Source organism: Mustelus asterias, chromosome 2, assembly GCF_964213995.1.
Source record: "Mustelus asterias chromosome 2, sMusAst1.hap1.1, whole genome shotgun sequence".
In the NCBI taxonomy this organism is placed as follows: Eukaryota; Metazoa; Chordata; class Chondrichthyes; order Carcharhiniformes; family Triakidae; genus Mustelus; species Mustelus asterias.
In genome coordinates this window covers 151793744-151818364 of record NC_135802.1, presented here as the reverse complement: position 1 = coordinate 151818364, position 24621 = coordinate 151793744, and the positions used below count along the sequence as shown (strand labels likewise).

The 24621-nt window shown below is 42.1% G+C and overlaps 2 protein-coding genes across 2 annotated transcripts in view; one reads left to right on the top strand and one right to left on the bottom strand.

The window, feature by feature from the left end:
* Positions 1-24621, top strand: part of gmds (GDP-mannose 4,6-dehydratase) — a 563765-nt gene that overhangs the window by 528002 nt on the left and 11142 nt on the right. The gene's annotated exons all lie outside the window — the stretch shown is intronic.
* Positions 20397-24621, bottom strand: part of LOC144479592 (forkhead box protein C1-B-like) — a 31234-nt gene continuing 27009 nt past the window's right edge. The window contains exon 2 of the mRNA XM_078198504.1: positions 20397-20675. Coding sequence (XP_078054630.1) covers positions 20665-20675 — 11 coding nt within the window. The 3' untranslated portion in view covers positions 20397-20664. The remainder of the gene's footprint in view (positions 20676-24621) is intronic.

Genomic DNA, 24621 nt, shown 5'->3' with positions numbered 1-24621 from the left:
ATTCAAAAGGACAGGATTCGGTTTCATCAGGTTTTGAACATGTGCTTTGTCAACTCAGAATGTCGCAAAATAATTAGTTACCAGAAATGGGAAAATATTCAATTTGCTAGCACTGACAACCTTCTGCTTTAATGAGGTCGATCATCAAACAATACGTTAGCTAAATATTGCAGCCTACTCTGGCCAGAATCATTCCCCCACTATTTTACCGCATGTCAGTGTATTCTAAAAATTTACTTGAGTGACAAACTTTTTTTTATTCATTCGTGGGACATGGGTGTTGCTGGCTGGCCAGCATTTATTGCCCATTCCTAGTTGCCCTTGTTCAGAGGGCAGTTGAGAGTCAGCCACATTGCTCTGCAGTCACATGTAGGCCAGACCAGGTAAGGCCGGCAGATTTCTGTAACTGTTGATTCTGTCAATCTCTCATGTTTGTTCAGCAATGTTTCAGAAAATTTTACCGCATTTCAACACATGGCGAAGAATAAGAGGATATTCCCAATGAACAGGAGTTGTGTGCACATGAATGCACTCAGGTCCAACTCCAAATTAGCAATCTTCTTCTGACACAGCTCCAGAGAGGAAATGTTGAGGAAAGTGATGGCTTGTGGCGAAATTGGACATTCGGAGAGCAATTTCTGATGTTGCTTTAACAGCATCTTGGATTGCAGCCATTTCTTGCATCTGCTTTGTTTGATGAAAGAAACAAACTGAAAATGTAAATTGCAATTCCCTCTTTTCTTGACGCTTACCAGCGTTTGTGTGAAATGAAATCCACATGGATAGAGAAATCCATAATGGCACAGGAAATGTGCAGGAACCTAATTATACTCCGGACCTGTATTCATGATTCAGCGCAATGTTTTGTGTCAAATATTCCCACGGTATTGTAAGCAGTTCTGCACTTGTAAACGCTGGCCCCAGAAGTTCTGAAATCGTATCTCCCTAAAACAACAGCAAAGTTGCACTGCCTTTTGATTTGGCGCTGTGCAAAAATCAATGGTTCATGGGGGGTTAAACGTTCTGTTGGCCTCCCAGAAGCTGGTTGCAGTCAGTGAGCTCTGCGGTTACGAAATTCTATTGATCTGGGTTTTTGAGGCAGTCGCAAAGCTTGACTCACAGTGCAGAGGGATCGAGTGATTTATTTAGTGGTTGTGAAATCAGCAGTTTTAGCTGTATTCTTGTAATTGTTGGGTTTCAAAAGTTGGAACTACAGTACCAATAAAATGTTGCCACCTATGTTTCAAATTGCTTTTAATGCTGACCTACCTTTGGCCAGATGGTGTGCAGATAATTTAACCTGCTTGACTACTGTGCCCCCTCAGCCTCACATGCTGATGTCCTGCTCGGGAATCATACTATTGTGCTTAATACCGTACTATTGGACTTCTGATGGAGCTATAAGCTTATGCTTTGACTACCATTCTGCAAACGCAGGAGAATTGGATACAGTTTTTCTCTGTAAGAAGCAGACCCTATCTTCCTGAATATTCTATTAGAGGGAGATTAAGATTTCTTTCAAGAGTTGTACACAGAATGGTACACACATCATTCCTCTGCCATTAACTCATAGCCATGCAAATCTTTCACTTTCAAATATTTATCCAATTCCCTTTTGAAAGTTATTATTGGATCTGCTTCCACAACCCTTTCAGGCAATGTATTTCCAGTAATTAGCCGCAATTCTTTCCTCGTATTTCCTCTAGTATTTTTGTTAGGTAGCACTGCTGCTTTTCAGTGCCAGGAACCCGGGTTCAATTCTGGCCGTGGATGACTGTGCGGAGTTTGCACGTTTTCCCCGTGTCTGCATGTGTTTTCTCCGGTGCTCCGGTTTCTTCACCATGGTCCAAAGATGTGTAGTTAGGTTGATTGGCCATGCTAAATTGCCCCTTAGTGTCAGGGGGATTAGCAGGGTAAATACATGAGGTTACACGGATAGGGTGGGTAGGATTGTTGTCAGCAGGCTCAATGGGCCAAATGGCCTCCTTCTGCATTGTACGGATTCTATGATTCTATGAAAGTATGACACCAAGCTAATATTAGGTCAAATGACCAAAAGCTTGATCAAAGAGAGGTTTTAAGAAGAATCTAAAAGGAGGAAAGTGAGGTAGAGAGACAGAGAAGTGTGTGGAGGGAGTTCCAGAGCCTGGGGCCTAGGCAACTGAAGCACGGCCGCCAATGGTGGAGTAATTTGGAAAGGAGTGCAGACATCTATTAATATCTCTTTGTAATTTTATGCATCTATTTAAATGGTACAGAGGTCTTGCAACACTGGCTACTGTCCCTGCCCCAGAGTCAGAAGTTCCAGGTTTGAGTCCCACTCCACAGCTTGATAGGCAAGGAAGGTGCATTGGAAACACAGCCAAACAGGCTGATTATCAACCTGCAAATCCTTTCAACACACGCCAGTGGCAGGTGGGGGGAGAAACCAAAAAAGAGTGACCCAAACCAACCCTTAAATAAACATTCCTGAACATCAAGAACCTTTCAAGTAGGGTTGGGAATTGTGGAATTGGGACTCATCCGCCATTTTTTGGGTTCCCAAGTCCTATTTGGAGTCAGCAAAAATCCAGCCGAAATTGATTATTTAATAGGTCCACCATTTCTTGTTTCCATTCATAATGTTAACAATTATAATATCACTGGCAGTTTTTAAGGGGTCAACATTGCTTTTAACCATCTTATTTTTCCTAATATAATTGTATAGGTTTTCTGTGATGATTTTGATATCCCTTTCAAATTTCTTTTCATACTCCTCTTTCCTAGCTCTTACTATGTGTCTGATCACCCTTTGGTGTTTTTTGTATTTTTTCTATTCATCTGGATCTGTGCCGTTATTTATTTTCTTCTTTTCTTTTAGGTTTACGCTGTTCTTTTTCTCATTGGCCATCCATATTTCTTTTTTTGGGAAAAGCTGTTGCCCCTTAGGGAGATAAATTAGTTCTGCATCACTGAAGTCCCGCATTCCTAGAATTATTCTGATAAATTTCCTCCATGGACTTGACATCTTTCTTCAAGTGTGGTCTCAGTATTGGCTGCAATATTCAAACTGGTGGCTAACCAGCGTTGCATAAAAGATTAGCATAACTTTCTTGCTTTTATAAAGCATGCAGCATCCTAGGCTTTAGTAATAAGGGCATAGAGTACCAGAGCAAGGAGGTTTTGTTGAACTTAAACAAGGCACTAGTTACACCTCAGCTGGAATATTGTGCATAGTTCTGGGTGCCACACTGTAGGAAGGATGTGAACTTTGGAGAGAATGCAGAAGAGTTTTACAAGAATGGTTCCAGGGATGAGAAGATTCAGTAATGAGGATAGGTTGGAGAGGTTGGAACTGTTCTCCTTGGAGTGAAGAAGTCTAAGAGGAGATTTGATAGAGGTGTTCAAAGTCATGAGGGGACTGGACAGAATAGATAGGGAGAAACTGTTCCTGCTCATAAAAGGATCAAGAATGGGAGGGTGCAGATTTGAAGTGATTCACAAAAGAAGCAAATGTGATGTGAGAAAACACTTTTTCACAAAGCGAATGGTTGGGGTCTGGAATGCACTGTCTGAAAGTGCAGTAGAGGCAGGTTCAATCGAGGTATGGAAGAGGGCAGTAGATGATTATTTAAATAGAAACAATGTGTGCAGAGTTACAGGGAAAAGGCAGGAGAAAGGCACAGCTTGGGTGGCACAGTGGTTAGCACTGCAGCCTCACAGATTCCCGGCTTGAGTCATTGTCTGTGTGGAGTTTGTACATTCTACCCGTGTCTGCGTGGGCTTCCTCCAGGTGCTCCGGTTTCCTCCCACAGTCCAAAGATGTGTGGGTTAGGTTGACTGGCCATGCTAAATTGCCCCGTAGTGTGCCGGGATGCGTAGGTTAGAGGGATTAGCAGGATAAATATTTGGGGTTGCGTGGATAGGGCCTGGGTGGGATTGAGGTCAGTGCAGACTAGATGGGCTGAATGGCTTCCTTCTGCACTGTCGGGATTCTATTCTATGATAATGCTCATTTGGAGAGCTCATACAGACATGATGGGATGAATGGCCTCCTTCTGCGTTGTAACAATTCTTTGATTCACTCAGTTGAGGATTGGTAAATAGACATGAAACAAATAGTAATCATAATTGGAAGATGTTTAACTTGACAGGTTCTAACTGATGAGATACTGCAAGGGTCTGTAGTTGGAGCTCAGCTATTTTCAACCTATATTAATGACTTTAGATGAGGGGGACTGAGGAACTTACCCAAGTTTCCTGACCATACAAAGTTGGGTGGGAAAGCAAGTGGTGAGGAGGATGCACAATGGCTGCAGAGTGATTATGGACAAATTGAATGAGTGGGCAAGAACATGTCACATGCAGTACAATGTGGCGAACTGCTAATCATCCACACTGGCAGGCCAAAGATCCTCAGGTCAGGATTTTACGGCCTTGCTCGACCCGATAACGGAAAATCCTGCCCGAGGTCAACGGACATTTCCATTGTCTGCCCCACTCCTGCTCCAAAATCCTTGGCGGGTCGGTAAAATCCCAGCGAGAATATATTTTGAATGGTGAGAGACTGGGAAATGAATGCATTCAGACAGAACTGGATGTTCCAATTAACTTTGTATATCATGTGTACAGCAAGCAACCAAGAAGACAAATGGTATGTTAACTTTTGTTGCAAAACAATTGGACTATAAGAGCAAAGAAGCTTTACTACAGTTAGCCAACTATTAGTGAAACCGTAACTGAAGTACTATGTTCAGCTTTGGTCTACTTTTCTAAGAAAGAAGATACTTGTCCTAAAGCGAGTATGATGAAGGTTCACGAGACAGATTCCTGGGATGGGGGAACTGTCTGAAGAGGACAGATTGAGTGCACTGGACCTGTATTCCCTGGATTTTAGAAAATTGAGAGGTGATCTAATTGAACGTATAAAATTCTTAAGGGCTTGACAGAGTAGATGTTGACACAATGTACTCGCTGGCTGAGAAATTCAGACTGCAGGGTCAAAATCTTTGGGTTGACCATTTAGGATTGATATGAAGAGAAATTCCTTCACTGAAACCTTTGGAATTCTCGACCTCTGGGAGTTGTGGATGCTCAGTCATTGAGTATGTTCAAGGTCGAGATCAAGAGATTTTTGGCTACCAAAGGAATTAAAGGATATGAGGATACTGCAGACAGATGGAGTTGAGGTAGAGGAATCAGCCATGATCTTGTTGGATGGCATTGCAAGCTCAAAGAGCCAAGTGGCCTACTCCAGCTCCTATGTTCTTATGTCTCTGTTCCTGCACCTTTTTCAATATTATACCATTTAGAAGATTAAGGAGAGGCAATATAAACTATCAAAACAAACCACCTCACACATCCCCGCATTAGATTTCATCTGCCATGTGTCTGCCCATTTCAGCAGCCCATATTCTGTTGAAGCCTGCTACCCTCGTCACTATTTACATCATTTCCAAGATTCATGCCATCTGCAAACCTTGACATTTTGGCCTGTAAATCCAAGTCCAGGTTATTAATTTATCAAAAAGATCTGATGTTCTAACACTGACCTCACTGTATACTCCCTACCACTCTGGAAAAGCAACCACTCTCCACTACTCTCTGCTGTCTGTTCCCTAGCTATTGTTCATCCACACAAGCCCTTCCTCTTTAATCCCATGGGTTCTCTTTCTGCTTTTCAATGGAAAGGATTCTGTTTAATTTTAAGAATTTCAGAATTTATAATTTCATTAGCATCTTGAACAATGCTTAGAAAATGACAAGTTTGGCTGAGTTCATTATACTTGTCCATCTGTCCACCTCAACCCCTTTGTTTTCATTTTATTTAATTTTTCACTTTGGCTTTTATTTTTTTATTGTCTTTCTTCATTCCCCCCCCCCCCCCCACTCTTTCCCCCTACTTTATTCCCCCTTTTCTTACACTTTCTTCTCCTTTGCTTCCCCTTTCCCCCTTTTTCTAAATTTTACCTCTCTCCCACCCATTCCCGACCCCTCCCCCCACATCTTCATCTGTCACAGTTTACCCTCTGATTTCAGCTTCTCTGCCATTTGGCCATTCACACCTTTCATTCTCTGTATGGACTGCCATTACCCCAGGTTTCTGCGGCTATGACTGCAGTATAAATATCTCCCACTTTCTATGCCTTTTAGCTTTGACAAAGGGTCATAGAGTCATAGAGGTTTACAGCATGGAAACAGGCCCTTCGGCCCAACTTGTCCAAATGCAGCATTTTAACACAATCTGGTCTCCCCCTATAAAACAATTGTACCTTGAGCCTTGAATGTGCACCGGTTATTTTCTCGTATGAAGATTGGTTTGTAGTTGGGGATAAAGTATTTCCATTAAGGTTTAAAAAATCCAACTAAACTTCTAAAACGTTTTTTTAAACCCCTAAGCTAATCCCAATTGCCCGCATTTGGCCCATATCCCTCTATGCCCATCGTACCCATGTAACTATCTAAATGCTTTTTAAAAGATAAAATTGTACTCGCCTCTACTACTACCTCTGGCAGCTTGTTCCAGACACTCACCACCCTCTGTGTGAAAGAATTGCCCCTCTGGACACTTTTGTATCTCTCCCCTCTCACCTTAAACCTATGCCCTCTAGTTTTAGATTCCCCTACCTTTGGGAAAAGATATTGACTACCTACCTTGTCTATGCCCCTCATTATTTTATAGACCTCTATAAGGTCATCCATCAGCCTCCTACGCTCCAGAGGAAAAAGTCCCAGTCTATTCAGCCTCTCCTTATAACTCAATCCATCAAGTCCCAGTAGCATTCTAGTAAATCTTTTCTGCACTCTTTCTAGTTTACTAATATTCTTTCTATAATAGGATGACCAGAATTGCTCACAGTATTCAAAGTGTGGCCTTACCACTATCTTGTACAACTTCAACAAGACGTCCCAACTCCTGGATTCAATGTTCTGACCAATGAAACCAAGCATGCCGAATGCCTTCTTCACCACTCTGTCCACCTATGACTCCACTTTCAAGGAGCTATGAACATGTACCCCTAGATTTCTTTGTTCTGTAACTCTCCCCAACGCCCTACCATTAACTGAGTAAGTCCTGCCCTGGTTCAATCTACCAAAATGCATCACCTCGCATTTGTCTAAATTAAACTCCATCTGCCATTCGTCAGCCCACTGGCCCAATTGATCAAGGGTCATCTGGACTTGAAATGTCAACTCTTTTATTTCCTTACAGATGCTGCCAGACCTGCTGAGATTTTTCAGCATTTTCTCTTTTGGGTTCATTATACTTGTCCTCTCGTTGTTGTAATAATTTGTCAAATAAAAAGGGGTAAAGCATGAGGGAGCACCACACTCAAAATGTTTAACTGACAAATGGACCACATCTCTTTGCCTGATTGAGGCAGGGCAGCCGCTGACAGGCCATTGCACCGGTATTTAGAGAGTGGAGGCGGGTTCAGTGACTATTACTGAGGCATTATTATTGATTTTTTTAAAGTTTATTTATTAGTGTGACAAGTAGGCTTACATTAACACTGCAATGAAGTTACTGTGAAAATCTCCTAGTCGCCACACTCCGCCGCCTGTTCGGGTACACTGTGGGAGAATTTTAGCACGGCCAATGCACCTAACCAGCATGTCTTTCAGACAGTGGGAGGAAACTGGAGCACCCGGAGGAAACCCGTGGAGACACGGGGAGAACGTGTAGACTCTGGACCGACAGTGACCCAAGCCGGGAATCGAACCCGGGTTCCTGGCGCTGTCGTGCTGTCAATGTAGCAATGCTACAAATTTCTGCCGATAATGAATAGTTTAACATGAATCCACTCTGTCAGGAGACTGGGACCACACTGAAGAATGCTGCATCTATTCACAAAAGCTATTTGTGCACTTGGTAAAATCAGCATGATTTCTAACAGAGTTTGTTATTGATCCGTGAAATCATTTAATTCAGCAAATTGTATTTGGAAACCATCACAAATAAGGGATTTGACTGGGGTTAACCTCAATCCTTTCACCTCCACGCCCTGCATTAAAACTCCGTTCAAGCTGAAATGGGATGAAAGTTTCCTTCCTCTGCTGATTGTAAGGGTTGTATGGGAAATGAGTCATTATTTACCACAAACTCACAGCGTAAGAATGCCCATAGTTTGGCATTTAATGGGAAATGGAAAAATTTGCACTGATGCAATACTGGGTACATCCTTAGTCTGAAATGAAAGAATATTGTTAGGATGGAGTAGACGGAGGTTTCCTTTTCATCTGCAGATAACTATCCTTAAGGAAGTCATACATAAAGAGTTGGTGAAACTCTAAATGGAAAAAGTATTTGGCCCTGATGGCATTCGTCTGACAATTCTGAAGAAAGTCAGAAAGCAAGTTGCATAGCCTTCTGACATCTTTCAAGTTGTATCAGGGAACTGGAGAGTTGTCACTGCAAGTTCTCTGTTCTAGAAAAAAAGGAAATACATTTGTGAATTGTAGACTTGTCAGCCTTAGATTGGTATTGGATAAATTTCTAGAAGACATGCTTTTTTACTTTGTCCTTGGGATAAAAGCATCACTGGTGAGACTGGCATAAATGTCCAACTCTAGTTGTCATGGTGCTGAGCTGTTGTCTTAAACTGCTGCCACCCATATGGTACAGATACACCCGGAGTGTTGTTTTGGAGGGAGTTCCAGGATTTATACCTAGCAACAAGTTTAGAACGGTGGTGATATATTTACAAGTCAGGATTGTGTGTAACTTGGAGGGGAACTTGAATGTGGTGGTATTCTCATGCTCACTCTTCCATGCGGTTGAGTTCACCAAATCGAAAGGTCACCTCGCAGCAGTCTTACCATTTTGTGTTGTTGAAATGTAAGATGATACATTTTGGGAGAAAGAATGAGAGGAAATATACATGGGGTAATAATTTTCAAAGGAAGGAGAGTGAAAGAGACAGATACACAATCTTGAAAAGAGAGAAATGTTGATAAAGCTGTAAACATTATATATGGAATCATGTTTTTTTAATTCATTCATGGGACATGGGTGTCGCTGGTTGGCCAGCATTTATTGCCCATCCCTAGTTGCCCTTGGAGGGCAGTTGAGAGTCGACCACATTGCTTTGGCTCTGGAGTCACTTGTAGGCCAGACCAGGTAAGGACAGCAGATTTCCTTCCCTAAAGGACATTACTGAACCAGATGGTTTTTCCGTCAATCGACAATGGTTTCATGATCGTCAGTAGATTCTTAATTCCAGAAATTTTTAATAAATTCAAATTCCACCACCTGCCATGGCATGATGCGAACCCAGGTCCCCAGAACATTAGCTGAGTTTCTGGATTAATAGTCTAGCTATAATACCACTAGGCCATCATCTTCCCTTACAAATAATGGCTTATTGTAAACAAGCAAAAAACTTTCTCCTAAACGTACCGTATCGTTAGGCCACAGTTAAAAATTTCTGGCAGGTTCTGGGCACTGAACATTAGAAAGGATGTCAAGAGAGGGTTCAGAACCGATTCAGTGGAACAAAAGGTTGTAGTTATTAAAATACATTCAAGAAACAAAAGCCCATTGCACTACTGGAATGGATAGTTAAGAGATGATGTAATAGAAATGTTCAAAATAATGAAGGGTAGATGAGGGAAAAGTTATCTCCACTAGCCAATGAATCTGTAGTGAGAAGGTATTAACTTAAGATCCCAATAAGCAACAATGGCATGCATTTTTAAATTGCTTATAACATTGACACAACATCCCAAGATACTTCACAGAGGCATGAACCAGAAATGGATGCTGAGACAGAGAAGGACATATTAGGAAAGGTGCCTAAAAGTGGTGGTTTTAAGGAGAATGGATAAGTTTTCAAAAGGAGAGTAATTAAATATATAATAAAAATATTAAAATGTGAAGTATGTATGCTGAAAGGACAGGAAAATGGATAACTCAGTGTGAATTCTGTTCTGTTCTATTCCGTGATTCCAGAGTTCTAAGTATGCTACATCTGACCTGTCAGTGCTAGTTGCTAATACCAGATGCCAATGCTAACATTAACTCCTTGATGGCGACTACAAATTGACCAAACAAAAAATGTAACTTCCTTTTATTGAAAGCCTCATTACATTAGCTCAAATAGCTAACATCGATTTAGATGTAAATCCTTTAATAGTGCCAATGAGTACTGCTTGTGAAAGGTAACTGATCACCTCATTACTTTGTAAGTTTTAGTAGAATGAAGAACCCTTTGAATCATTATCTTGTAGTAGAGTTTAAGAAGTGAAGTGTCTCAATATTAAGCAATAAGATACCATGAAAATCAACATGGGAGCGTGATAGGATTGCAGTCTTGGACAGCATATTACCCAAGTCTGCCAAAAGTGTACACCAGAAACAATAGCACAAAACCCTTGAAGCAAAAATTTGAATATAATTTGTAATCTGACAGACTTTTAAAATTTGGGTAATTAGGTTGATGGATGTATATTTCTATTCACATATCTGTTTCAATTTAGTCGGAGTGTTGCAATATTTGTGGCACCAATGCATAATAGCAACAGATATAGTTATTGGCATAATGCCAACAGATATAAGTAAACTTCAGTTTTCTAAATGTTTTTGCAATACTGTCCATATGTGTATATTTTTCCTCTTCTATGTTTCTTCCCTCCTCTCTTGAAGGCACTGATTCTTGCTGGTGTATGGCTCCATAGATATCCGCTGCCCTCCAGTACCTTAGCCAAGTATGTGTGAGTCTAGACATTGACTGCCGGCAGGCTATTTGACGCCAAAGCATCACAGCTGAGAACTCTTCTTACCCGAAGTCTATACAGCATGATGCAATCTTCCGACAAACATGGGTACCTCGGAGCATCAGGATAGGATTCTTTTTTAAAAAATTTTTATTCATTCGTGAGATTTGGGCATCGCTGGCTGGCTAGCATTTATTGCCATCCCTAGTTGCTCGAGGGCAGTCGAAAATTAACCACATTAACCACAAAGATTGGAGAGTGGCAAATGTTGTGCCTTTGTTTAAAAAGGGCTGCAGGGAAAAGCCTGGGAACTACAGGCCAGTGAGCCTCACATCTGTGGTGGGTAAATTGTTGGAAGGTATTTTGAGAGACAGGATCTACAGGCATTTAGAGATGCAAGGACTGATTAGGGACAGTCAGCATGGCTTTGTGAGTGGAAAATCATGTCTCACAAATTTGATTGAGTTTTTTGAAGAGGTAACCAAGAAGGTAGATGAGGGCAGTGCGGTTGATGTTGTCTACATGGACTTTAGCAAGGCCTTTGACAAGATACCGCATGATAGGTTGTTGCATGAGATTAAATCTCACGGGATTCAGAGTGAGGTATCCAAATGGATACAAAATTGGCTTCTTGACAGAAGCCAGAGGGTGGTTGTAGAGAGTTGTTTTTCAAACTGGAGGTCTGTGACCAACGGTGTGCCTCGGGGATCAGTGCTGGGTCCACTGTTATTTGTCATTTATATTAATGATTTGGATGAGAATATAGGAGGCATGGTTAGTAAGTTTGCAGATGACACTAAGATTGGTGGCATAGTGGACAGTGAAGAAAGTTATCTCCAATTGCAATGGGATCTTGATCAATTGGGCCAGTGGGCTGACGAATGGCAGATGGAGTTTAATTTAGACAAATGCAAGGTGATGCATTTGGTAGATTGAACCAGGGCAGGACTTACTCAGTTAATGGTAGGGCATTGGAGAGAGTTACAGAACAAAGAGATCTGGGGTACATGTTCATAGCTCCTTGAAAGTGGAGTCACAGGTGGACAGAGTGGTGAAGAAGGCATTCAGCATGCTTGGTTTCATCGGTCAGAACATTGAATACAGGAGTTGGAATGTCTTGTTGAAGTTGTACAAGACATTGGTACGGCCACACTTTGAATACTGTGTGCGACTCTGGTCACCCTATTATAGAAAGAATATTAGTAAACTAGAAAGAGTGCAGAAAAGATTTACTAGGATGCTACCGGGACATCATTCAGTACCCACTATTCCCCACATTGAAATCTCCCTTTTAATTGTGCTACTGTAAGGTCATGCCAGGCAGAAGGTTTGAGAGACCATCACCATGAGCTGCTTTTACACACCATTAAGGTGTTGGCTACATTTAACCAATCTCATACACAGGGGAAAAGGATAAGTGATCGGAACGCCATAGCATGGCTGCCATACAATGGGTAATAATTACGAATAGTTAAAAAAAAACAAATTTAGTGCACACATCTGGGCCATCTAACTCACTAATATTGTTTCTAGCATGGAATCATAGAATCCGACAATGCAGAAGGAGGCCACTCAGCCCATTGAGTCTGCACCGGCCACAATCCCACCCAGGCCCTATCCCCATAACCCCATGCACTTACCTTAGCTAGTCCCCCGACACTAAGGGGCAATTTAACATGGCCAATCCACCTAACCCGCAGCTCTTTTTTAACTGTGGGAGGAAACCAGAGCACCCGGAGTAAACCCACGCAGACACGGGGAGAATTTGCAAACTCCACATAGTCAGCTGGGAATGGAATCCGGCTCCTTGGTGCTGTGAGGCAGCAGTGCTAACCACTGTGCCACCGCTCTGCCCTTATGTTCTATGTTGCTGTTATGCTGTACTGGTGTCACCGGCTTGTGGCACAAGAGATAACAGCAAACTCCAAAGTTAAATCATCAAATTCACTCAGGCCAGCAGCTGGTAAAAGCCAGCAGCTCTCAATACACAAGTCATAGAAAGGAGCAACCAGGAGCACAAACATAACACAAAACCAGTAAACAATAGTTTATTAGCTCTTTTTTAATTAATACTCTATTTTTATTTAATGTTTGCATGAGATATCAGATGAGCACCACAATCTGAAGTTTTTGAAATTACTGCTTCAGAAATTCTGCTATTCTACCATTAAATTGATTACCAAAGCAAGTAGCCCTGTAGCTCCTACAATATCTTATTTTAATCTAATACTATCCTTAATCTCCTTAGTAAATCTCCAAGGCCTTTTTCTCACTGATTTTTTTTGATTTTCAATGCAATGTATTTTGTTAAACATTTTGAATTGTTTCTTCAAATGTTTTCCACGTTTTATTTACTGCCATGTCTTTTAGTCAATTTACCACATCAATCTTAGCCAACTGTTCCCTCATACCTATGTACTTGGTTTCATTTAGATTTAAGCATCTTGTTTGTGATTGGAGTACGTAACATGGATTCAAATGTATTATGATCACTATTTCCCAATGCATAGTTTACAATGACATTACTCATTAACCCTGCCTCGTCACACAAAACAAGGCCTAAAATAGTTTTTATCCCTAGTTGGTTCAACGACATATTGCTCCAGGAAACTGTCACAAAAGCATTCAACAAACTCATCTTCCAGACCATGTTTGCCAATTTGATTGGTCTGGTCCATCTGAAAATTCAAGTCTTCCACGCCTATTATATTGCCTTACAAGCTCCAATAATTTCTTGTTTAATGTTCCAGCCAGTGGTATAACTACTGTCAGAGGGCTCTATAAGGTACTCCAAAAGGTATTTTATGACTCTTGCTATTCCTAATCTTCACCTATACTCATTCTGCTTCCTGATTTTCTGAGCCAAGATCCTTTCTCATTAATGTCCTTATGCTATTCGTTATTGTCAGAGCTACCCCATCCCCTTTTCAACTTTGCCTATCTTCTCAAAATGTTGTGTACCCTTGAATACTTATTTCCCAACCCTCCCAACCTTGGTCACCTTGTAACCATGTGTCTAATAATGATTAGATCTAAACCATTTATCTATATTTGTGCCACTAGTTATCTATCTTATTGCAGATGCTGCACATATTATGATAAAGTAATTTCAATTTTATTTTTAAAGCCATGTTCCCTATTCTGACTATATTTGCTGATGCACTCTTGTTTGCGCACTCTATCCCTTCCTGTAACATTATGGTTACCATTACCCAGATCACTAAGCTGCACTATTGCCTTGGCCTTTCTCTATAACTTTCCAAATCTCCACTTACATGAACCCAACCCTCCACCACTATTTCATTTAAAGCCTTGACAAGGGCCCTAGCTATACAATTCTCCAGAACACTGGTCCTAGCACAGTTCAGTGAAGACCCTGAATGGTACAGTTCCTTGTTCTCCCAGTACCAGAGCCAACTCCTCATGAATTGAAATCCATTTCTTCCGCACCAATCTTGGAGCCAATTCTGCAATCATATTTACCTGATGCCAATTTGCTCATGGTTTAGGTGGTAATCCAGAGATTATGTGTGGCTCGCCATTGTAATTTAGCCACTAGCTGTTCATCCTCCCTTAGCAGAATGTCTTTCTTAGTCCCACCTATGTCACCCACGTGCACCATGACAACTGGATCCTTCTCTCTCCCACTCCGAAGTTCCTCTCCAGCCTGGAAGAGATGTCCTTACCCTGGCACCAGACAAGTAAGAAGTTTAACAACACCAGGTTAAAGTCCAACAGGTTTATTTGGTAGCAAAAGCCGCACAAGCTTTCGGAGCTCTAAGCCCCTTCTTCAGGTGAGTGGGAATTCACAGAATTCCCACTCACCTGAAGAAGGGGCTTAGAGCTCCGAAAGCTTGTGTGGCTTTTGCTACCAAATAAACCTGTTGGACTTTAACCTGGTGTTGTTAAACTTCTTACTGTGTTTACCCCAGTCCAACGCCGGCATCTCCACATCATGACCAGACAAGTAACACACCTTTGGTACTTAGGTTCTCTGCTAGAGAGAATGTCATCTATCCCTCTACTGCAAGTACATTCCTTGTCTATTCTCTCCACTTGAATGGTTCCCTACACCACAGTGCTGTGATCAGTTTGCTCATCCACCCTGCAGTCCCTGCTTGTCCACACAAGCTGCAAGAACCTCAAACATGTTGGACAGTTGCAGGGACTGAGGCTCCTCCATTGCCACCTTCTGGGTCCCCATACTGCTGCACCCACCATCACACTCTCCTGTCCCTGAGCAAGGACAAATGCAGGAGCACCTAGTCTAAGGGGTGTGGCTGCCTCCTGGAATACATGATACCTTTTCCCCATCTCTGATTCATCAGTGTCCAAAGCTCAGACTCCAGCTCAGCAACACATTATCATGTTTAATTTGACTAATTAGGTTTCAGTTTTAGAAATATCATTCAACTGTTATCTGTAGTTACATTAGCTGGTTTAACTAGTTCAGCTATAAATTGAATGCATAGTGTACATCTACCCAGTACCCTTTAAACTACTGCCCCCATTTAGAATTATAGAGTGCAGAAGAGGCCCTTCAGCCCATCGGGTCTGCACTGACAGAATAGAAACATCTGAACTCCCACCTAATCCCATCTGCAAGCACTTGGTCCATAGCCCTGAATGCTATGATGTGCCAAGTGCTCATCCAGGTACTTTTTAAAGGATGTGAGGTAACCCGCCTCTACCACCCTCTCAGGTAGCACATTCCAATGTGTCACCACCCTCTGGGCAACAAAATCCTTCCTCACATCCCCCCTAAACCTTCTGCCCTCACCTTGAACCTATGTCTCTTCGTGACTGTCCCTTCAACTAAGGGGAACAGCTGCTCCTGATCCACTTTCTCCATATTCCTCATTTGCAGGGACAAATTGTTAAAACTTACCTTTTACCTATGTATTTGAACACTCACCTTTTTCAGCCTCCAGTACCCTGGTGTAAAAAAACAGTACCTCCTTGATTCTCTACACTGAATTCCCATCCACACCAAACTCACAAATTAGCACCCATTCTTCCAAGAACCCTGCTCTTGGCTCATTCTGTGCTTCAACATTCTGTGAGGTAGCAAAACTTGTTTACCTTTTTTTAAGAGAGCTAATGACTGACACCCAAGTTGCAACTATTAAGTCAGTTTCCTGCTACAGTAATCAACATCTATTTAGGCAATCTGTTTCAGTTGATTAACAGAAAACAGCCTCTGACAGGCAGTTTCTGTTAAACTAAGTTTTTTAACTAGTGTGTAGTTTTAAAGGTCTGAGCGGTAATCTAAATTATAGCTTGAGAGAAACCTACCAGGAATATCCCACCTGCACCAAATGACCAAATTGCATGTAGCCTTCATCTCATCCTGTGTTCCCACACTCAATGAGGAAAGGACAGGGCAATGGGTCAAACCTGATAGCTCTTTCAGTGCGCTGGTACATGAATGATGGGCTGAGTGGCCCCTTCTGTGCTGTATCATTCTCTGATTCTATGATAACCAACCAACTTGCAGATTCTTTCTACCTTCTCTCCTGATAACCTTCAACTCCTTGACTATCCTTGCTCCAACAGTGCTATTTGTTTTTCTTTGGGCCCTATCCTATCACTATCCTATGCTATCACTGCTGCCTCACAGCGCCAGGGACCCAGGTTCGATTCCCGGCTTGGGTCACTGTATGGAGTATGCAAGTTCTCCCCATATCTGCATGGGTTTCCTCCGGGTAACCTGGTTTCCTCCCACAGTCTGAAAAACGTGCTGGTTAGGTGCATTGGCCGTGCTGAATTCTTTCTCAGTGTACCCGAACAGGTGCCAGAGTGTGGCAACTCGGGGATTTTCATAGTAACATACAGTAATTGCAGTGTTAATGTTAGCCTAACTTGTAACACTAATAAATAAACTTTAAAACTTTTAAACTTTATCTCAATCACACCCTCCCCGACTTTCTATTTTCTAAATGCAATGGACTCAGTAAAGAATTTAATCACAGTTGATGCTTTGAAGCTATTACATCATGTTTAATAATGAGAGAAAGATTAAATGTAATTTTGCACAACTGAATACATTTTAAGCAAAAGAAGGAATAAGCAAAAAATGACAATTGAAGGCAAAAGTAAACGGAACATCACAAGTCAAGTATAAGAGAAGTAAAAGAAATTTACAAAACTTAAGCTGGAACCGAAGAGCACACAAAATACAAATAATTATGGAATAACATCGTAGATTAAATCTAATAGTCTGCCTGATGGTTTTTGCCCAGGGTCAACGTCACGGATGAGAAACTAACTTTGTTTAATTCCCTTGGCAGTCTTTGCATCTTTAATAGATTTCAGGATTGTCCGGAAAGAGAGTCTTGCCTGTAGCATATTTATAAATCAGTTTTCAAGGAATTATCTTTAATACTCTTCAATTTTACACTGTCGCTTTCTTATCAGTGAAGTAAAAAGGATCTCACAGGAGAGTTAGCTAGGAGAAGCTAGTGAACACATTGTTGCCACGAAATTAAAGTAACACACAATAGATCATTCCAGCGTCAGTTCAGATCCTGCCGTCAGTGGTACCAAAACGCATCATCACATCAAAAATTCGGAATATGGGTAGGCCATTTGGTCCCAGCATCCTGTTTTTGCCAGTAACGTTAGAGGACGACTGGGGAACACCACCAGTCACAGCCTCTCAATCAGAGACCAAGCTCATTGGGGTGAATTTTCCCATTTCACCCACCATGGGAATCGTAGCGGGCGAGGGGCAGACCATGGAAAGGTCCATTGACTTCGGGCGGGATTTTCTGGTTTCGGGGCGAGCGCGGCCGGAAAATCCCGCCCATTATCTCCGTTCTCTGTATTCTACCTTCTAGGCAATTTACCACCTGATCTCATAAGGTTACCTCCAATTCTGCACCCTTTTACTTTTACTAAACATCTCTTGTGCCGATCCCTTTCGAAATCCGTCTGTAGACAACCACGCATTCCCCCATCCACCATGCAAGACCTCCTCTTAGAAATTCAGCGACAGTACATAATGCCTCCTGCCCTCATGGTCAAATGGCCACCATGATTTATGAATGTTGGCCATTTGGACCAGGCACCTTCTGCACTGTATCCCAGCAGGATGGTGTGCTGTCAGGAAGGGTAGAGGGTTGGAGATGATGATGAAGATTCTTCTTGAACTGCAGGTTAATTACAGTGTGGAACTTGCTACCATATGGAGTAATTGAAGTGAAAAACATCAGATGCTTTTGAAGGAAAATAGCTTGAGGGTAAATGAATAGAAGGATAGGCTGACAGGGTTTGATGGAAATCGGGTAGGAGGCTCATGTGGAGCATTAACACCAGCATGGACTAGTTGGGCCGAATGGCCTTTTTTAATGCTGTTAATTCTGAGTACAAGTCGACCTGTTATTCACAAATTCGGGCTGTTTCTACTTGATCAACTGGTACTTGTTCAGGTGTGCAACTACTCTGTTTCTGATGGTAGGTTACAATATCTTCTCTTATAATTCATGCAAAACCAATAGATCCTTTTGTTGTCTAATCTTCCTCCCAATCTCTTCAAAACAAATAGTAAAATTTGAAAATGTTCCAATTGAAAAGCACGATTCCCAAATCCAGGGAGCTTTGGAAAATTATAAATCGTGCACCTGCAATTTCCCCATTTATTTAGCACTGCTCCCTCACAGCGTCAGGGCCTCGGGTCACTGTCTGTGCGGAGTTTGCAGTTTCTCCCTGTGTCTGCGTGGGTTTCCTCCAGATGCTCCAGTTTCCTCCCACAGTCCAAAGATGTGTGGGTTAGGCTGATTGGCCATGCTAACTTGACCTTAGTGTCAGGGGAATTAGCAGGGTAAATGTGTGGGGTCACAGGAATAGGACCTGGGTGGGATTGTGGTTGGTACAGACTCGATGGGCGGAATGGCCTCCTTTATTGGAGGGATTCTATCATTCTGTGAATAGCATTCAAGAAATTTCATTAAAAGTGGTATATTTGTTAAAAATATCGCCGGGAACAACTTCTGTCTTGTTGGACATGGCAGTTCCAAACCATTGCACAACATAATTTCATTTTCACTTACCCGCTGAACATTCCTTTTCAGAATCAGCAGAAAAAGTGATTTTTAAGAAAGGATCCAATGTTAATCCTGATTGTTTTAATGGTTTGAATTTTCAAAGCGGTCTTGATGATGACAGAGAATCAAGTGTACTATTGGACATATCAGCCACTCAATCAGACCAATTTCCTACTGTAAAAACCTGAAACTAAACCAAACTTTTCCCAGAATGAGTGAATGTGCCCAGAAGGCACACAATTGTCATCACATATGTGGGTGGCCCAGTAAATGAAGTTGGTAGGAACTGAACCTGTCCCTGCTGTTCTCTGTGCACTGAGTTCAGGGGGAGAACTGAGCAGAGGTAACTTGCTTGCCACAGGCAAGGACAGACATAGGCCGGGATTCTCCGATCTTGTTCGCCCAACCACCGCTGCCAGCGAGATCGGAGGATTTGGCGCTCAGCCAAAACTCCATTCACAGCCGCGGGACCAGAGAATCCCAGCCGCGGGCGAGGTCGGAGAATTCCGGCGACAATGAGGGAGGGTTGTTGTCTCGAATAACTTTATCAGATGGGGCAAAATTGGCATTTAGCACTTGATAATTTGTCTGACCTCTTTATCACTTGTGATATTTTTTAAAAAGATTTTATTTATTAGTGTCGCAAGTGGGCTTACATTAACACTGCAGTGAAGTTACTGTGAAAATCCCCTAGTCGCCACACTCCGGCGCTTGTTTGGGTACACTGAGGGAGAATTTAGCATGGCCAATGCACCTAACCAGCGCGTCTTTTGGACTGTGGGAGGAAACTGGAGCACCCGGAGGAAACCCACACAAACATGGGGAGAACGCGCAGTCAGTGACCCAAGCTGGGAATTGAACCTGTGTCCCTGGCACTGTGAGGCAGCAGTGCTAACCACTGTGCCACCGTGCTGCCCCATGTGGCATGGGGAAAGAGAGGACAGAAAAAAATTGGATGAGTGTTTTATGGTAATTTAAAAATCATACATAATTGGTCAGAAGCCCAGTTAGAGCAGGTCTCAGTACTTTTTGGAGCTTATTTATTTCTACACTACCTCTTAAAATAACTAGACAGTACCGAAGACCAGAGTGAGGTAGAAACCCAATTTATCATCATCCATATAAATATATTTTCCTGTCAATTTAATAAGGTAATAAAATAGAACCTCTCATCACGTCATGAAATAATGCATTTCCTTATTTCTTGTGATGCTTTGCATCATTCACAAGTTTGAATTTTATGAAGTAAATGCAACCAAAAAATTCCTTCTTTGGGTTTCTGGTTAAATTTTAGTGTTCCTTCCAATGAATTTGTTAATAATATCTGCCGTTGAGAAGCGCCTCCTCTATGTTTCATTGTAGTTGTTTAATTTTTAAATGTCAGTCTTGAAGGAAGGAATGGTGTTTTCTGGAACATATTTTGGGTACAATCTCTTGTCTTACTCCTGGAGGTGGGGAGGAGCCACAGGTGGAAATGATTTGTTCTCTGGCATTTGAACTGAGAAAACTTGACCCCTGACCTGTATCATGTACCTGTATTAGCTCAGACCTGTTAATACTTGTATCCAGTTCAAAAGCAGCATCTGTTTTCCTGTGTGATACACACAAGACAATGAAACTCTGACTACTACTCCGTGTGCAAGACAGGAAGGTTTTATTTTGTATTCACAGCATTTTCAGGCAGACTTTGTCATAGCACTGCTGCCTCACAGCACCAGGGTTTGATTCCCGGCTTGGGTCTCTGTGTGGAGTCTGCACACTCTCCCCGTGTGTGCGTGGGTTTCCTCCGGGTGTTCCGGTTTCCTCCCACAGGCAGAAAGACGTGCTGGTTAGGTGCGTTCGTCATGCTGAATTCTCCCTCAGTGTTCCCGAACAGGCATCGGTGTGGCGACTCAGGGATTTTCACAGTAACTTCATTGCAGTGTTAATGTAAGCCTATTTGTGACACAAATCAATAAACTTTAAACTTTATAAAATCAGGTTAATTTAATTAATTTTATTACCTGTTAAAGATGAACGTACCCTCCAATTTTTGAAAGCGTTTGAGTGCGGTAGTTCAGACCAACAGTTGCTCTCTGATGTCTCACTCAAGCTGGTCTTGACATTGTTGGCAGGCTAAGTAATTATGGGGAGGACATCACAGGCAAGCCTTCCGGTTAGTGCATGATATTCACATATGTACACTTCCACTTGGGATTGTTCTGTGTCAGTCAGATACAGGAATTCTATCCTTACCTGGCATCAGTTGGGATCGGGTAACAGCGTAGACTAGTGATGGGCAACCTAGGCGAGTGAGTGGGCCGCGTGAGTGATCCTCCTTCATCTCAGTGGGCCACAAGATTGAAATCAGGTTTATTCACTAACCCTGACCCTTGAATAAGATTGAATACGTTTAATACATGCCGAATATTTTGTAAGTTACAGAAAATGCGTAATCATTCATATATTAATAGAACTGTCATCAATTTCAAGTGGTAAAAACAAAATAAATATTTACACTTGATTAGATGCAGAGGGAGCGCATGGCTCTCACAGTCAATGGTGTGAGCAATCAACATGTACCTCACTTCACTTGTCCTTGCTTTACGTGCCTGTCATACCAGTAGGAATAAAGCTATGCGGATGGAAATCAGTGGAATGTGGCAACTCTGTGCATGGGCAAGCGTCAGCAAAATGCCTTGTGGACCACACTCAGAACCCAGATGGGCCGCATGTGACCCTGGGACCATAGGTTGCCCACCACTGGCGTAGTCCATCAGTAAACTTGGAATTTTTCTGCTATGTGGGGCTGAGAGCTAAAGGGACCCTAAAGCATGCAGTGTCAATCCTGAATGTAGATATATTATAGACAGGTGACCTTTCATTATTGTCTGACTTCCGGTGCAGGTAAGATTGCCTTCCAGCTATCTGATGAGGTGTTTGGCCTCAGTATTGAGTCTGTCACCACTGATACAGATTAGCAGCAAGCCATGAGGGACTTTTTTCCATTTCTCTCTAACAGTTGTTGAAATACACTTGCAGAAGTTCACAGCAACAGTGTCAAAGGCTGGACCTTGATACGGAAAGCTTTCGTTGAAGTAAATCTGATTATTTTCCACATGATTTTCCTGAAAGGATGTTATGATTTTCTCGATGTATGTTGGCCGGTGATAAATGAGGCTTTTATATGATGTAATGTGAAAGGTTGGTGCCTTAACTTCCTCCTCCGTGGAGTTCAGTGAAGAGAATACTCCGAGCAGGGCTAGCAGGCTCGATAAGTTTTACTTTTTTCCCTGTATCTCCCCATTATCTGGTTTCTGACAATCGGCTGCCAAGAGTAAAGCACGAGACCCTTCAACCTGTGTGTAATGGGATTTCTCCAACTGTTGCATAAGATGGAGCCAAGTCCACGTTGTCTCACATAACAGGCTGCTGTGTAATTGGCATTCTTTCGCAGTCCATATCCCGGTATCCCTTGTTTTGTCCTGTTTGTGGTTTATCTCCTTTGTCAGTGCGCTTGTCGAAGCCAGCGCTGACTGACTTCATTTCCCCAAAGTGGAGCTCAAGCATTGTTTGGGCACTGACTACATTCTGTCAGCCCCCTTGATGGACAATACCACTGATTTGCAACTTCCTGAGTAGACCAGACAGTTAGCTGCTTATTTCCCGCCACCCTACCAACCCCCACCCACCCCTACCCCCAATCTCTTATCACCCTCGGTCATTAAAAAGGCTCCATTTTCGAGCTCGTTTTGTGTTTCTGCAGAGCCCTAGAGTAAAATCGCTTTTATTATGAGGTGGTATCCCTGTTTAGACTTGATGAAATGTGAGATTATACTGATAAGATAAGAATGCTGCAGCAAATTTCCCCATGAAACCAGAGGGAAGGAAATTGCTGCCCGTACTGAATCGAGTCGCACTGGTCTGGGACCGGCTTGAAGTAAAAATGCAGTTCTTTATTTTTTTTAAAAGCATGTGTAAAGGGTCAGCACTAAAAAACTTCCGAACTCCAGAGTGAAATTTAAGCACTGGCCCCACAGTACGAGCGTGCCCACTCATGCCACGCTGATGTAGATTTTATTCACACACCAAAAAAAACATTCACGCCAGCATTCCTTTATTCCCTTGGTGCCTGGGCTGTTCCAGTTCTCTGCTCTCATATGAAAGGGAGAAAATCAAAAGTAAATGCCACTTGTGGCTGTTATCATCAAATTCCTGAACCTCTTCTAGTCAGATGTACTTTTTTTTTCAAATTGTAATGTGGTTCTTACTCGTTTGGCAAATGCCTAATGGTGACATGTCGATGTGCACTTTGAGCTCACAGGCTGATCTTCTGTCAGTCAGTATGAGTCATGTGATTATTAATCCTATTTTTCAGTATTCAGAGAATAAAGAATGCAGTTCTTATCGCTTTATTTATTTTCAAGACTATCTGCACAGAAATATTGATTTGCTATCTATCGCTAATGCATAATAGTACCAATTAGTTTACATATGAGCATACCGGTTAGAAGCATGGGTAGGCCATTCGACCCCTCTAACCTGTTCCACTATTTGATAAGATCATGGCTGATCTGATGATGGCTTCCACCTTCCTGCCTACCCCCTAAGCCCTTTGACTCTCCTGTCTAACTAGACCTCATAACAGGTTCAGTGACCCTAGTTGAATAAACTAGGATTGTTTTCACTGGAAAAACAGAGGAGAGATCTGATAGAGGTCTACAAAATTATGAGAAGCATCGATAGGGTGGAGAATCAGAGGCTTTTTCCCAGGGTGGAAGTGTCAGTTGCGAGGGGGCACAGGTTCAAGGTTCACAGAAGGGGGAAAGTTTAAGGGAGATGTGCGGGGGAAGTTTTTCACGCAGAGAGTGATGGGTGCCTGGAACGGGCTGCCTGAGGAGGTGGTGGAAGCAGGCACGTTAGCAACATTTAAGAGGCATCTGGACGGGTACATGAATAGGGAGGGAATAGAGAGATACAGACTGAGTAAGGGCCGAAGGTTTTCTTTTTTGTTTAGTTAGGGCATCATGATTGGCACAGGCTTGGAGGGCCGTCGGGCCTGTTCCTGTGCTGTACTTGTCTTTGTTCTTTATTCTTTTGTTCTTGCCTCCACCGCTCTCGAGGGAAGAGAATTTTGATGCCTTTTCCAGCTTTATCTCACGTGGAGGAAACCATCCCATAAAATGCAATCAAAGACGTTGGTACAGCTATTTGTTTTTTATAATTAGCTGAAAAGGCTTAAGGGGACCTCTCCAAAATCATGAAAGTCACGAACAGCTAGCACGATATAAAGACTTGACCAGATTTTAGCCTGCTGTAAATCTGCATAACTCGGTGACAAATGTTTGCGGATTTTTGAATTCGGAACTGGGTGCACACATTCCTGAGAATTTCAATTCATTTTAAAAGTTCTGAATTTTCAGCACAAAAAGACCAAAACCTTTTTGCATACAGCTGCTCTTTTAATATTGAAATTGCTGGCACAAGCTGTAACTAGTGAGAAAATAGATCAGAGCAAATGTCATATTTTTGACATTTCTTTTTTGATTAATTTAATCATACTATTAAGTTGTATTGTAACACTCGCAAATAAATTTTCACCTTTTCAATAATTTTAACAAAACATAAGAGATGCCTTGACGATTATCTTCCATAAATTTCTGAAACCGACTACTCCCATGTGAATACAAGATGTGAACAGTTCTTTATAGTGTATACTGAATAAACATTTTTTTAAATCCTTTTTATCTTTTTTTTCCTCCTGTCCTTTTGAGTTCCTTCCTTGCAGTCCACCCTGTTCTATAGTGGTCCAAGCTGGGAGGGTAGACAGGTTAGCCTTTACAAGATGGTTGACAAGTAACTCTTAAACCAGCTGCCTGAGTTTGGCATTTTGTTCTGGGGG